A 15,920-nucleotide genomic window follows, 5' to 3' on the forward strand; every position below is an offset into this window, starting at 1 on the left:
ACTTAGCACTCTTATCTCAGTGAGTCCAATTATTTAAAGCAGAAATTTTACTTACTCTTTTTTAAACAGCCTCTTTTTAGTAAATTCAGGTCCCACAAAATGCAGAGGTAGAAGGAAACTGTTTATGTACATTATTGTGTGTGAAACTTGCATAAGTTGACCAGCAGTAACTAAAAAATTCTTATAATAATTACCTAGTTTTTCTTTCTTAGTTTTTGAGTGTTGACCCTTAAATGTGCCTATTTTTAAAATCAGTGGCCCAGAGGTTTAATTACAGATTTTAAAGCTAGAATTTGAGTTGGGTTGGGGTTTTCTTTTTTTCCAGTGACCTGAACTGTTTTGTTTGTTAGTTGTCAGGTTTTAGATACTCAGCTAGATCTTGAAAAATTTTTATTGCTTAATACAAAATATAGTTACATAAAATGAGATAAATTAAGTGTATGCTCCTGAATATAGTATCACATTTTTATTTTAAAATTATGATGGTAGGGTAAATTAGCCAAATGATTTTGTTTTGCCTTATTATTTTGGTCAGTTGATAAAGATTATGCTGGAGATGATTTATGCTATTAGCATAAACGTTTCACACATTGGAGGTGTAATGTTAGCATTAAAGTGTTTAATGGTATTTAACATATTGGAACTTAAAGAGAACTGCTAGTCAAACCACCTTGACAAAAGAGCTAATAGGAGCCTAAACATAATGAAATATCGGTAATAATTTCTGTGTTAGAGCATGTTCAGAAAAATTGATAAGCTTCTCCGTCTTTCTTCTTTCCAAATTAGATAAAGGTGTTCCCAAAATGTTTAAGAGTTTTGGTTTTTGTTTCATAGCCTTTGGAGTTTATGAGACTCCTAGAATATTTCTTTCAAAATAATTTATCTAATTTTAAACTGGTGGGTAAGGAAGAGTGATCTCATCCTGTATTGTTCAATATAGTAACCAATAGCCACAAATGACTATTTAATTAAATTAAAATTAAAAATTCAGTTTCTCACTTGTACTATCCACATCTCAAGTGTTCAGTAGTCACATGTAACGAGTAGCTACTGTATTGTACATAGATACATTACCGTCTTTTCAGATATAGAACATTTCCATTATTACAGAAGCCTATTGGACAGTGCCCGTCTAAAGCATTCCTCTCATTTTCTGTGGAAGGGTGTCTTAATTAAGATATATAGCGAGCTATTCTCACATACTAAAGAAAATTCCCAGTTCATTTCCTCATCATTTAGAACATTTAAAGATATCCGCTACCACACAGGCTTTGGATCTATTTTTAAAAGCATAGGGAATGGCATCATCTTTTAACTCATCACTGGATGTGACAAGATAAAAAGAAAAAAATATCTTTTTAGCAGAAGCTTCTACTTTTTTTCATCTTTGCTGAACAACTATCAGAAAATCATGCCTTTCTGCCTTACAGAGATGTTTCCAATATTAATTACAGGATGGATGCACTGAAGTCAAGAGCACAGTGCACAGCTCCAGCTTCTAAAGCTAAACAGAGAGTGGACTGCCCTGAACTGGGGTGATCCATATGACTAAACTGAATCACCCAAGCAGGAAAAAAAGGAATGTTTTTGCTAACTTGACTCCAATTGGTTTTATGAGCTAAAACATTCCAAGGATAATTGTGTAATCACTGTATAGAGTAATGTAAATATTCATCCCTGAAGTACTCTGTCACTCTTAAAAAGTAAGTTTGGGTTGATGGGATGAGGACAGTAGAGATATTACTGTGAATTTATTCTTTTCAAACATACTTAACAATGAAAGGGAGGTATCTGTTAGATTTTCAGTTATATTCGTTTAAGTTGGGGTAAATGTTATGGTTCTGTTCACCCAACACTCAAAATTTCTCTCTTCTCCATTCCTGGAGGAGAAAAATTAAGTACTTGAGAAAGAAGGACATTCCCACATGATACCTACTTTGAACCTGACATTCTGAAATGGAGACTAGAATTCTAAAGAAAATTTCTAATTACCGCATTTCAATAGAACATCTTAAATTACTTAATTGTACTTTTTCTGTTTCTTTTTAAAATAGTGTGACTCCTGGTAGATTTTAATCACCTTAAGCACACATATTCCTTTCTCTTAATTTTGTTTGTTGTGATACAAAATCATATTTAAGATTTAAATGTGTGATTAGATCATTAACTAGGAAAAAACTGGCATCTATGTGCAGGTGATCAGATGACATAAGCAGTCTGGTTTTAATTTGTGGCCAGTACTGATTGTAACTAAAAGAGACTTGCTCTTTTTGTGGAATTGGCTGACTATTTCCCTACATCTGGAGTTAATAAAGTCTTTGAGACCACATCAGTTGTGCTTTGCCGCAAGAACTCTTTGATCTGAAAAATCGCAACTGGCACAACTGCTGCTTCATAACATTGCATCTATGTTTTTGCAAGCTATGGTTAAGATACCAAAAGTAAAGTTTTTTGTCGTGTGTTAGAAATGCTGTTAGATGGGCCTCTTTGAGAACCACGGTTTTCAAAACATTTTTATCATGATAAAAACTTTGAACTTATGTTAGTAAATAAATGATAAACTTCTAGTAGTTTAGAGTTTTTACCATTTTCATTTATAAGATCTATTCTTTAAAAGTCCATTTATCTTTTTCAAAGTCTATTTATAGAGACTAACATTAAAAACAACTTTGCCCTAAAATGAGCCCTGTGTTCTTAATACAGCTTCAAAATTTTTACATACAAGAGGCAAGCAGGCAAGCCTCTTCTGCTTCGTGTGTTTGTCTTGGTTTTCTTGCTTTCCATGATAGTCATCAATTGACCATTATCTGATCAGCATATTCTCCTTTATTTACAGCGATTTGTAAATCAATAAAGTCAGCAAAAGTTCTTTTGTAAATCAGCAGAAATTCTTTGCTTTTGTAATTGCATACATTTAAAATTTTTTTAAGTGTAAGTTTATCTTGTATGGAATATAGTGAATTGAATAGAAATAAGGATAAAGAAATATATATTGAGAGATTATATATAAATTTTAACTGACAGATTATGTAGATTTTTGTGTGTGAAATGACACATCAAAACTGGAGTTTTTCATAAGTATCATTGGGAGGTTTATGTACTGTTTCAATTTATAACCTAGATAGAATTAGAGAATTTTATATTGTATACTTTTAGATCAGTGATGGTATACATAGTAAATAAGCATTTGTGACAAAAACATGTTCTAATGCTGTCTTCTAAATTTTATTCTCATTTGTATTTTCTTTCTACATCCGTGGATATACTGTTTTTTGTTGTTTGTGGTTTCAACGTAGTTTGGGAAAAATCTGTATATTATAAAGGGGACAGAGGACATCTAGCTAAAGCTAAATTTTGATGCTGAAACTTGATTAAAAGAAAAAAGTACAAAATTCCTTTCCTGAAAACTTTTCCTGTCTATCAGCCTATCTAATACATTGCAAACACATTTGTGTATATCCAATTCTTTCATTCTAACTCTGTCTTTATGTAATAGCACTAAACTAGAAAAATATGTTTAATATGTATAATGCATAATCCCCTATCTAGGATCCTTCTGGGTAATTCTTAGGAATATATCTTGTCCCAGACATCTCAGGTACCACAAGTGTGTGTTTTCCCCTCTGGGATGTAAGAAGTAGGAAACTAACCTGAATGCCAGTCCATTAAAAAGACACACCTGTGCTTGTAATAGCATGGCTAGCAAGAAGACTAAAAATGGACTTTTTAAACTTTTATGTAGGGTGAACTGTATATATAAGTAGGATGATGTTGGACAAAAACTATAAGAAATAGCAGTTGAGTACTAAACAGGGACAGTATGTAGCAGTGTAACTGCTCTTATAAGAATTCGAAAGTTGATATTATTAGCTAATACTTAGTGAGTGGTTACCATGCTAAACATTTTCGAGCCTTCTGTGCACCTTAGCCATCTTGAGGAATCCAGGTTGTTTTTGTGGTTTTTGTTTGTTTTTGGGGGGGGGTTGTTTTGTTTTGTTTTGGCCGCGCGGCTTGTGGGATCTTAGTTCCCCAGCCAGGGATCAAACCTGTTCCTTAGGCATTAAGAGTGCAGAGTCCTAACCACTGGACCGCCAGGGAATTCCCTAAACATTTTGTATGTATTATTATCTCATCTAATCTTCCCATCACCCCCTGCGCCCCCATGCAGGTAATGTTAGCACCATCTTACAAATGAGGAAATTGAGTCTCAGAAGGTTAGGTAATTTACCAGGAATCTTTACAGTTAGTTAATGCCTCAGAGAAAGAATAAATGAAAGTTTATGTAAATAAAAAATTGGCTCCCATTTTAATCTCTGTGTGTGCTTCCTCCACTTTTTTATTAGTGCATAGGAATGTATGCTGGATAAAAATATCAAACTGTGTGGAAAGGCATAAAGCAAACGTTTTCCTCCCCAATTATAAGTCCAGAGGTGTAACCATTAAGTTTCTTATGTGTAATTCCAGAAATCTTCTGTGCTTATGCAAAAAATGTGTATGCTTTTTTTACGAATCCTCCCATAATTTTATTGAGCTAGTTACTTTTTTCCACGTTAAGTGAACACTTTGAATTTTTATTTTTGATTAAAATTTAATAGATGTACCCTTATCAAACTAAACAAAAGAAATATGTTTCATACACTGCTCACAATAGGACACCTTTCCATTCTTCCTGACTCCTGGTTTACTTTTACTTTAACAGACCATGCATCACCTTAAGTGTTACTTACTTGTTTTCCTTCTTGGTTTCAGTAGTCATCATGAGAATGGTTTGATCATGTTTTGATTATTACAGTTATTTGGATGCCCATTTAGTTTTCCAGAGAAATGACAGAGTTGGCCATTTGCCAATTCAAAATGTTCATACTTTGTTTATCTGAAGCAAAGGTTTACCAAAGGAAATTAATACTGCTCTGACAGATTAAATGAGACTTTCCTGAAAGCTGTGCCAGACTTGAAAATATACTTGAAATTAAAGAATTAAAACCCCTGAGCAGAACTTGGTTTTAATTTTGCCAACCCTACTAAGTTAAGGAAGTTTCTGAACAATTGTGTTGTGCCTTTCACAGTTAACTTTTAATAGTAGTAAAGGATAGTAACATTTAATCTAACTCGTTTTGATTTGGTAAATCTTGTAACAGTGAAAAGAATGAATTTTATGAACAAGTTCATAAAATAAAACAAATTTTATTTCATGCTGTATTCAAAAGACATTAGTTTCCACTATCACATTTTGAATCATGAGCCTATACGGATTTGTGTTTTGTAAACAAAGTCAACATTTGTGACTTTATTCAACCACCTGATGTAATTGTCACACAAAGATGCATTACAGGGATATTTAGAATAGTTTTTTCTCTAGTAATCAGCAAAAACAAACAGGTAGATAATATCCAAGTTAGACGTTATTTATGAGGATTTAGGCAGTTTATTTGGATTTGTGGTAGGCCTTTTTAGATATTGGATAGGCCTTTTTAGGCCCTTCAGGAAACACATTTTACATAAGTGGTATGACAGTCATTTACATTTTAATTAAATTTCCTGTCTAATTTTAAGGTATATGCACCGTCCCCAAATTCAGATGACTTCAACCGTGAATCTCCTAGTTATCCATCTCCCAAGCCACCAACCAGTATGTTTGCTAGCACTTTCTTTATGCAAGGTAAGTACTGCCAGATAGTTGTCAAGTACTGCAACAGTTATCTCTTGTATATTAGCTAATATTTTGAAGTTGTGAGGAAAGAGAATATCTGTATAGAAGTTCAGACATTTTTTATCTAGATATGTTTGGCTGAAGCAAATTAAAATTTAGTTTTAAAGTTTCCTATTGCTGATTATTGCTGACTGCAATGCAGTTGGATTATTCAGCGAGGCATCGGAGTGCCCATCTAATATTGATTGAATTTATAAAGGACTTCAGTTGAGAAAAGTGAGTAAAGCTGCTCTTTCTCATTTTAGGATTTAAATGTATAAAAGCTATTAGCAATTTTAGTTTCTTGTTTAAATTACAGATTCATATCACCCCTAGAATTATCAGTGCAAATAAAAAGTGAATATCATAGAACAGAATAAGACTTTAAGAGAGAAAAAGTGTTGCACTTCCTTTCATTCTTGTCTAGCAAATCATTTTTATTTGGTCTTCTGTGGTTTTGGACTATGGGAGCAATAAATTACTACATAAATGGTTCCTTGACTTTACATTGGAGAGTGAAGTCATTGCTAACACATTTCTTTTGAAGGCTGACTATAATATAGTCATTATCCATCACTTAGGTTCTCTGTAAGAGAAACTTCTTTATTCTAGTTTGAGAATGTTTGGTATAATATACATTGCTTATAGATTAAGAACTTTTTGTATATAGGTATACCATTTAACCAAAAGTTAAATCCAACCTATCCCCAAATTTGGAATTTTTATTGTCCTCCCTGATATGAATTTAGGTCTTGTGAGGATTTTTATAATGACCTGCCTACTACAGTTTAGATTACTTTTTCTCCCTCTAACTATAAAGTTTTATTCCTTCATTTAACATAGTAACTATACAGTTTGGAGGGAAGAAAACTAGATGAAGACTAGGTTGGAAAGGGGAGGAAAAAACATATCTGGAGGGTACCCTTTGAATTTTTATAGCATCATCAAAATAAAAGAAAAAATTTTGGCTAAGGAAAATTTTATATTTCTCTTTTTGTCTTAGATGGGACCCACAATTCTTCTGACCTTTGGAGTTCATCAAATGGGATGAGCCAGCCTGGTTTTGGTGGAATTCTGGGGACCTCCACTTCCCACATGTCTCAATCCAGTAGTTATGGCAGCCTTCATTCACATGACCGCTTGGTAGGCTGTAACACATGACTAGGGTGCAGCAACACTTTGTCCTCACTTGTGTTTCTTTTTGGATTACAAGTGTAAGATTTGATTCTGCCAAAACTTCTGAATATTGAAATACTTCTAGGCTTACTTCATGCCTTTTGAAAAAGTAAATGACAAGAGTAGTGCTCTTCAGCTGCTAATTTATGATGTTCTTTTTAACCTGTTATAGTAGTTGCCCAGTTATATGTGCATATTATTCAGAAAATGTATTTAATAGATCATGTCTCTTTCCCCCTTTCTTTAGAGTTATCCTCCACACTCAGTTTCACCAACAGACATAAACACAAGTCTTCCACCAATGTCCAGCTTCCACCGTGCCAGTACCAGCAGTTCACCTTATGTTGCTGCCTCACACACCCCTCCCATCAATGGATCAGATAGCATCCTAGGTGAGCTTTTTTAGGTTGACAAAACTCCCTAAAACTGAATTTGGCGATTTGTAGTGAATCCCATATTTTTCAATACATATATATATATTTTTTTGTTCTTTTCATATTTTTTTCTTCCAGCTTTATCGAGATACGTCATTGACATATAGCGCTGTATAAGTTTAAGGTGTACAGTGTAATGATTTGACTTAAATACATCATGAAATGATTATCACAATAAGTTCAGTGAACATTCATTATCTTATATAGATACAAAATTAAAGCAATAGAAAAAATTTTTTTCTTTGTGATAACCCTTAGGATTTACTCTCTTAACTTTCCTAAATGACATACATCAGCGTTAGTTATATTTATCACGTACACCCCCAGTACTTACTTATAACTGGAAATTTGTACCTTTTGACTCAACGTATTTTTTAGTATTGAGTTTAAAAATGAAAGAAAGGAAGAAAAGAAACTTTCTGATTTTCATTAATGTACAAACTGATAAGGAACCCATCTTTACTTTAGCTTACTAAATACAACACATGCAGAGTATTTGCAGGTTTATTGTGACAGATGTGCAACAACAATGGAGAACACCATTGAAATAATGGCAGAGTGCTGAAAAGCATGCCTGCTTGCCTGCTAAACTTCTTGATTTGTTTTCCTCTTTGAAATACTCAGGAACCAGAGGAAATGCTGCTGGAAGCTCACAGACAGGTGATGCACTTGGAAAAGCTTTGGCATCTGTGAGTATTGAATTTACATATTTTGCTGAATGATTTTTACACTGCTGAATGCAGTGATTAGATTTTGTGGGCAGTATGCGTCATAGTTAAAGGGTGTAGTTATAACAGGACCACTTCATTACTCATTTAGAGCTATTTTCGGTTTGTATTGATTTGTACTGCCCTTAAAATAATTCACGAGAACACCTTCCCACCCTATTCCCACAAGAACTGTCCTTCTAATTTCAATTTAAATATCTGTTTTTGTCTTAATGCAACAGATGTAGGGAAAAGAAAAAGAAATTTGGGCATTTTGAAATCTAAAGCACAGATTACTGAGGTTAATAGTTCAATCTGTTTATTAGTTTTAAACATATACTTTGTGAGTTGCCCATTAAAATAAGTCAAGTGGAACCAAGAAACATAACTTAGTTATTCTTCTGATCCAGAGAAGGAAGTGCTTTTATAAGGATTTTTTTCTAACATGGAAGGTATTTTATATATATTTTTTTAAAGGAAAAAATAAGCATCTGCTGCTGATTCAAGACATAGGAGATGAGAGCCTTCCCAAAAAGGAAAAAAACAGATTCATTGAAGAACCCACGCTAAAATGAGTAAAACTAATTTGAAGGAATCCCATAGTATTTTCCTTAGCAAGTAGTTTACATCACACCAGAATGTTAATGACAAAGCAATGAGTTGCTTTAATAAAGGCAGTGATCGGTTTTAATATATGATCCTTAAAACATTGAAACGAAATCCATTCGTTTGGGAGAACATTTACCAGTAGTCCATAAAGATTCCACATCTAATTATTTAAGAGGCACTTCTGCTTTGTATTTTCTAAAGTTTCTCCTTAGGCTTTTTCTTCCTTTCTTTTTTCCTCCTGAGTGATATGCCTCTCAGAATTTTCACAGAGTTGTCTTACTTATGTCTTACTGTGAAGTGCAGTTAACTCTGTCAAACACATTTGCTGCTGTTCATGGGGAAGGCAGACCACTTAATGTGTGAGTAGTAGGAAGCAACTGTTGAAATTTAAAGAGAGAAACCTCTTTGTGAATGGTTTCTGTAAATAAACCTTACTCCAGAGCAGTACACGTTTCTTGAGAAATGAAGCCAAGTCAAATTCATCTACCACATAGTGGTGGCTCACACAAAATAGAGCTCAGTAAATGTTTGTTGAATTCAGTCTTGCATCATATGACAAAAATTATGATGATGACAACAAAACCCACAAAAATATCATCTGTAATTTGTATGCTTACTAGGTGCTAGGCACTATACTAAGCATTTACATGCGTCGTTTCATTTAATCCTCAAGAAAGCCCTGTGAGGTTGGCATTATTATTCCCATGTTACAGATGAGGAACTAAGGTTTAAAAGGTTAAGTAACTTTGGCTCAGAAAGATTAAGTAACTTGCCCTAGGGATCACCAAGCTAGGAAGGGTAAAGCCTAGATATTAGATTAGATCTGATCTAACTAGCTTCACTTCCAGAAAGACCAGTGGTACAGGGACTGTTATTTTACAAGGTGTTGATGAGGATTAAAGGGAGTTGTCTCACTTATTCTGGACTTATTCCACATGATGAAAACTACCTACTTTGGAAGAAAATTATTCTGTAATATTAAATGAGTGCCTCCCAGGTATTTGATTGACTTGCCGATTCCTTCTGCTGATTCTGTAAGAATCCAGTAGCAGATATTTCACAGGTAGAAAGACAAATAACATTTGAACTTTCGATACTAGACAACTTAAAAAAGTATAACCTGCATTTCAGGGGCTTTTTTCTCAAAAGTTTTTGTTTATTTCATTCAAAGAAAACTTCCATAAAGGATCCTTGGCAGATAGGCAGGCAGGAATTTGTGATGTTCTCAGTGGTCCTCCAAGCTCCTTTTCAGTTACCCTTCAGGTCCTTGACTATTCTCCCATATTACGACCAACATACTAGCTAAACCAATTGGCATTTGGAAAAGAAAATCTAAATTCAGTGTGAGTGGAAGCCAGGGGAGGATGTTTAATCTAGTTAGTGGGTGGGCTTTGGTTGTCATGGAAACTCAGCTCTGTCATCCTGTGTTGTTACTAGGCAGGAGCAGCCAGGTCATTCCATAAATCATTTCTGTCATAGCTGACGGTGATGCATTCCATCTGCTCCATCACGGCATGCCATAGTCTGCACACTTCAGACCCCTTCCTTCAATCCATCTCCTGCCCCACTCTGCACCAGACACCTCCCCCAAACACATTCTTTCTCTAACTTCCATTACAAACTCATATTCACTTTAGTGCTCTTAGAATGTCCTGAAAAACAGACAAAAAAATACATTGGGGATAGGAAGGATTAGAAGAGATGAGTAGAAGGAATTTTATGAGGATTACATTTGAGAGTCTGACATGCGTCTCAGAATTTGATGTTAGGTATTACAGATCTTTGGAAATGGTGACCATGAGTATTTGAAATTTTAAGTTCTATAGAATGTGACATTTTAAATACAGCATCTAGGTTTAGATGGAGAAATGCCATGCTATTGCCATTAGAAGTTATTTCTAATAGCTCCCCAAATGTCTGATACATGTCTTAGATGCCCTTTCATGTGTGAAACAGAGGTTACAACCTTTGTTCTTCAGTTTATGTATTAAAAAGCACACAGAATACTGGGTGATTAAACATGTAAGGCCAGATAATACATTCGCAAAGGTTCCTTTATTTTAGGTTTAAGCCTGGATAATTGTGGTCTTAATCTCAGGATAGCTAGAAAGAGAATTGTACATGAAAGTATTTACACAAAGTTCCCAAAGCCCTATGGATTATGCATTAGTTTAGATAATAAACTAGGGTAGATAGAGGGAAAGGAAAATCTGGATATTCGTGCCATTTCTGTGTTTCCCTGAACGTCTGCCAGACAATAACCCTTTAAGATTGTGCCCATGGAGAGTTATATAGAGAAGAAACATCTGGTTTATTTCAGTGCCTAATACCATATCAAAACACTTGGTCTTTAATTTAGAGGAGATCAAACAAGAAGACTGTTGAACTTTGTTGATTATATCAGACTTCTTTGTGATAATTTATGTTTTGATTTCTACCTCAGAGCAAAGGAAAGGGAGAGAGTATATGTATGTGTGTGTATTGTGTATGTGTGTGTGTGTGTGTGTGTGTGTGTGTTTTAATCTAGATAGTTAAATGGTCAGTAGTCTCTAACAAAAGAAAAGAAAATTCAGGGAAGTTGATGTTTAAAAGTAATTCATGAAATAAGTTTCTTTGTTCCTTAGACTCAATAACATTAGCATAATAAAGATTAACTGAAATGTGCACTGTAGTGTTTAAAAAATTGGGCTTGCAGTTCCAAGGTTGGGCTTGGGAGCACTCCATTGTTTCTTTTTTGTCTGAAGCCCTTTTCATTAGCTTCTGGCTTATTGGCACCCTGCTGATCGGAATAGACCGTGACTGATAGGAGGAGGAGCCTCATTTGTTGCAGTAAAATGAGGCATATTACCGTTTAAGCCTGGCAGAAGGTATTGGGAGTTATTCATCATTGGTCACTTAACAGTATGAGGACCACGGACTGCATGCAGAATGAGTTCTTACTTTGTGTTTATGCTCTAGATTCTAAATCACTCCCAAACCCATTTTTTAAGTAACTGATTTTTTTTCCTTCTCTTTTTTTTCTTTGAAACATCTATGTTAGGAGTTCTTTAAGGTCAGAAAGTACAAAAAGTAATGTATTCCTGATTTAGAATGCTCTTTGTCAAATAAAGCCTTATGTTTAGAATTTCTTAAAGTAGCACAACAGTTTCTGTAGAATCAGTATAGTTTGTCATTTGGTAATAGAATAAATATGCAGAAGTGAAGTTTAATGACATGATCTGTGATCTAAAAGGCTGTATTATTCTGCTCTTTTAATGTTGTTGCTCCCTTCCCACATGCATGTTCTTTTTATGAAAGTAAAAGGAACAAGAAAAAGTCCTGTAATTTGCCAGGCTATCTGTCAGTTCAGGAAAAGTATTAGTAACAATTCTGTCTGTCATCACTTTAATTTAGGGCAAAATAGAACCAGGGAATGTGATGAGTGAGTGGAGAAAATGCCTTTTATTATACAAATGGAGAAGGTGCTTTTGATAAAAACACCAGAAATTATATGTTGATAAGCTTTTGGTACTGCTTCTCCTGTTTTCACAGTGAGTTTTAAGAGCCCACACCCATTTTATATATAACATCATTTTGCTTAGTCATTGCAAGGTAGTCATTGCAAAATGACTCTAAAGTATAAACTTCCTTCTTTGAGATAAAGAAGTTGTCACCAGTCCTTCACGTGCTTAGGGATTATTTAGCTGTAATGGCAGAGTTATCAGGGAAAATAAGGGTTGATAGTCTGCTTATGTCGTCAAAAGCCCATACCTGCCTAACCATGCGGTATGGACAGCTTAGTATATCAACACTAATTCTCAGAAATATTGGAACCTTACCATATTGTTCTCAAAGCTTATACCATAAAACTGATTTGTAAATGAATTCATCTTTATAGTAGTATCTTTTTCTCCCCTTGGTATTCCTGTTACTGAACCCCACTATATAAATGCTGAGATTAAACTATTTACTGAATTCCGCTTTTTTATCAAAAAGTATTGTAGCGAATTTCAAGTGCAATTTAATCGCTCAAGTTTTTTTTTTTTTTTTAAATATTGAGCACCTACTTGTGCAAAACAGTGACAGAAAATGATGGATTCAGTGTTGAACAGTATAAGGTCCCTGCTTTCAAAGAGCTTACAGTCAAGGAGAGAAGATAGAAAAATGGTAACATAGAGCATAGTGTGAAGTAAAATACCAAAGAGAAGTAACAGGTTACACTAAGAATATAAGGGAAGTGAAAATGAGTGTAAGTGGGGAGGTTACATTTGAGTTGGGCTTTGATGTGTTACAGAATTCCATCAGGGAGAAGTTAAGAAACAGGCCTTTTGCAAGGACAAGCTGTGTTCAGAAAATGAAAAAAATATTTTGTTTGATATAATGCTTTATGTAGGTTATAAGGTAGAAAGATATTTTTGTAACCAGATAACGGAATATGTCAAATGTCATTCTGTTTTATTTAGTAGACAACAGGAAGTGCTATATGGCATTTGTTCAAAACTGGTTGAGGACAATAGCTCAGTCAATTATGTATGGGATGAAAGGAGCGGGGAGTAACTAAAAATATAAAGACTTAAATAGTCCAGCCATAAGTTCTAGTAAAAGCTTAAGGTAGTGTAATGGCAGTGAGAATGATGTATGCCCATCCCAGAAACATTATAGAGAATTGTGAGCATTGGTGTCTATGGTGGGAAGAGTGGAGGAACAGGAGAAAGGAGGGAGAGTGAGAGTGGTTTTGGTGACCATGAGAATACTGGTGCTAACTGAGATAGAGGAAACAGGACAGTAGAGATGGGAAGGGTGGGAAGCTTGGGGCAGTGATGCAAAGTTTGGGTTTGGACATACTGAGCTTGAGATGAAAGAAAGATATGCTCAGATGGAGAAGTCCAGCAACCAGTAGGAGGATAGAGGTGTCAACTTAGGAGTCATTCACATGGATGTCATAGTTGATACTTTATAAAGAATGGTATTACAAAGAGAGGAAACACAGGTAAATAGAAAAGAAAACTGAGACTGGAGCTCTCGGAAAACCTACATTAAGCGAACTGTATAAGAGAGTAAAAGAGAGAAGGAGCCTGGGTAAAAATTGTACATCCAAGGATTTAAAAGGGATGCTCAAATGCTAACTTCTTTCTTTATTTACCAGCACTGTTGTAGAATCGGAAGCTACTGCAGATGCTGTGTAATTCACATTGATCTGAATAAGACAAAGTCCTTGCTCTTCTGGAACATACATTTCATTAGGGAAAAGGGTGAAAGAGACATATGATAAACAAGTAAACAAATTTAGACAGTTAGGGATTAATGGAAGCAGTATGAAGAAAACAAAGCGGGAGGTATGATACACAGGGAATGCTGTTTCTCCAGTGCTTTCATGCGATTAATTCATACGGTCAAGGAAACTGAAAGTCAGCAAGTTAGTCTAGTTTATGATAATCAAAGTTTTGCATGGAAATGGAACTTCTTTCACTCCTCAGCCACCCACCATCAGTGTTATCAACCCTTCCCTCCCTTACCAGTATTATAGTAAAGACATATTTTATATGTTAGCATCAGTTGTTAATAAAAGTTATAATTATTTGAATCGTAAACATGAGAAATAGTGATTTACAAAAATAAAAGGGTATGTTGAGATATGTTTTTGCTGAAGTTCGGTGACGTTACCTAATTTACTTATGGTTGAAATAAATCACTGTATGTATGCAAGCCATTAGGAACCAAAATGTGACCTTTAGCTAATTTTCACAGGTGTGAAAAGTAACTTTTAAAAGGTAACAACTTTGACAACTTTAAGACAAACAACATTGATCTTATAGCGTACTACTTCCCTATTACTAAGTCTTCCCATAAAGTTTTTTGAAGTCTTCTTGATAACTGTGCTTTTCTAAAATGACTTTCCAACCTGGGAGTTCCCTGGCGGTCCAGTGGTTGGGACTCAGCACTTCCACTGCTGGGGGCCCGGGTTCAGTACCTGGTCAGGGAACTAAGATCCTGCAAGCTGCCTGGCGTGGCAAAAAAAATTTTTTTTAATAAAATGAAATGACTTTCCAACCTGAATATACAACTTTTAGATCTGGCTCTTTGGAAAGAGTTGGTGTGTAAAGGGATTTCCAGTTACAATTTAGTAACATCATACAAATTGGTATAGATATACTCATTTGTAGTCAATGCTTACAATTTAATTGGTGCTATCTTCTTTTTTTTTAAAAAATGAAAGCTGTTAATGTTTGATGATTGTGACCTGTGGAATTTTGTTTTACGTGAGCCTGTCCCAGTATCTGACTTTTTCAACATATTATACTGTCTTTAAAACCAGTGCTGAGACCCCATATATGCCATAATTTGGGCCTCTTTAAATTTATTAGAGCGCTAAACTTACTCAGAGCAGGATTATTTCTATTGGATGACACTTTGCACCCACAAGTAGTTTCCCTATTTAAAGTATTTGACCACAGTTTCTCCAAATAAGTTGATTTGTCTGCCCTAAGTGCTGAGATGTGAAGATGACTTATGATGCCTGTTATAGGAATGGGATTGTCCTAGAGAGGAGTTCCTAGGATCCGTTGGTGCGTGGATTAAGGAGACTTTTTAAGTGTTTAATGGTTAATTATGTAAACTTGAATGAATTTCTGTCACTATTTTTTTTAACAATATGAAGTAAATATAAAATGTTGCAACAAAACCTTTAGCCAAAATACCAAAATTTATGCATCCAGATATGTTATCCTCTTAGGAGGTAAAGTCCACAGATTATTTTGGGAACATTTTTTTAAGAACTTTCAGGGTTTTTTCACTTTCTTCAAGGGTGACAAAATATCCTTTGAAAGCAAGTTTGATTTTTTTACAACACTCACACATCATTAGGAGCTAAATTTGGCAAAAATGTAGTTAATCAAACAACTTTCTAAAAGAAATAAGGGATAACTATTTTTAAAAATCACTTTCTTTGACTTTTAAAACTATCTTTAAGGACTGTTCTCTTCAAAAGATAACAGTTTCCTAAGATTATTTTTAATGAATAAAATTTATTTAGATGGTATATTCTAGAAAGATTGTTTATCAGACTTGTTGACTTTATAGTCACTTCTCTTTTTTTTTTATCACTTCTCTTTTTTGTTCTAGCAATTAGAAATTTAAATTACTTTCAACTAGGATAATAAAGAAATAGGTATGATCTATTTACTCCTCTCATATTAGAATATATATGATATTCTTTAATCCGAGTTTTAAAACTGGGGCTTCTATAGCCTTTATGTGATGGAATAGTTCTAAAATTGATTAAACAGTTTTTCACTCTGAGCCTTAAGGGTGGCAGCTTAGATTATA

General features: G+C 34.4%; 1 protein-coding gene across 15 annotated transcripts in view; it reads left to right on the plus strand.

Annotated features, from left to right (window-relative positions):
* Window positions 1–15,920, plus strand: part of TCF12 (transcription factor 12) — a 373,830-nt gene that overhangs the window by 319,095 nt on the left and 38,815 nt on the right. For 14 of the 15 annotated variants that reach the window (XM_082446357.1, XM_082446355.1, XM_082446358.1 and 11 more), the window contains 4 exons: window positions 5,554–5,659; window positions 6,693–6,832; window positions 7,113–7,257; window positions 7,924–7,988. In XM_082446357.1, the coding sequence (XP_082302483.1) occupies window positions 5,554–5,659; window positions 6,693–6,832; window positions 7,113–7,257; window positions 7,924–7,988 (456 nt within the window). The remainder of the gene's footprint in view (window positions 1–5,553; window positions 5,660–6,692; window positions 6,833–7,112; window positions 7,258–7,923; window positions 7,989–15,920) is intronic. The other variant, XM_082446354.1, reaches the window with a different exon arrangement.

Source organism: Balaenoptera physalus, assembly GCF_965194825.1.
Source record: "Balaenoptera physalus genome assembly, chromosome: 2".
NCBI classification, from domain to species: domain Eukaryota; kingdom Metazoa; phylum Chordata; class Mammalia; order Artiodactyla; family Balaenopteridae; genus Balaenoptera; species Balaenoptera physalus.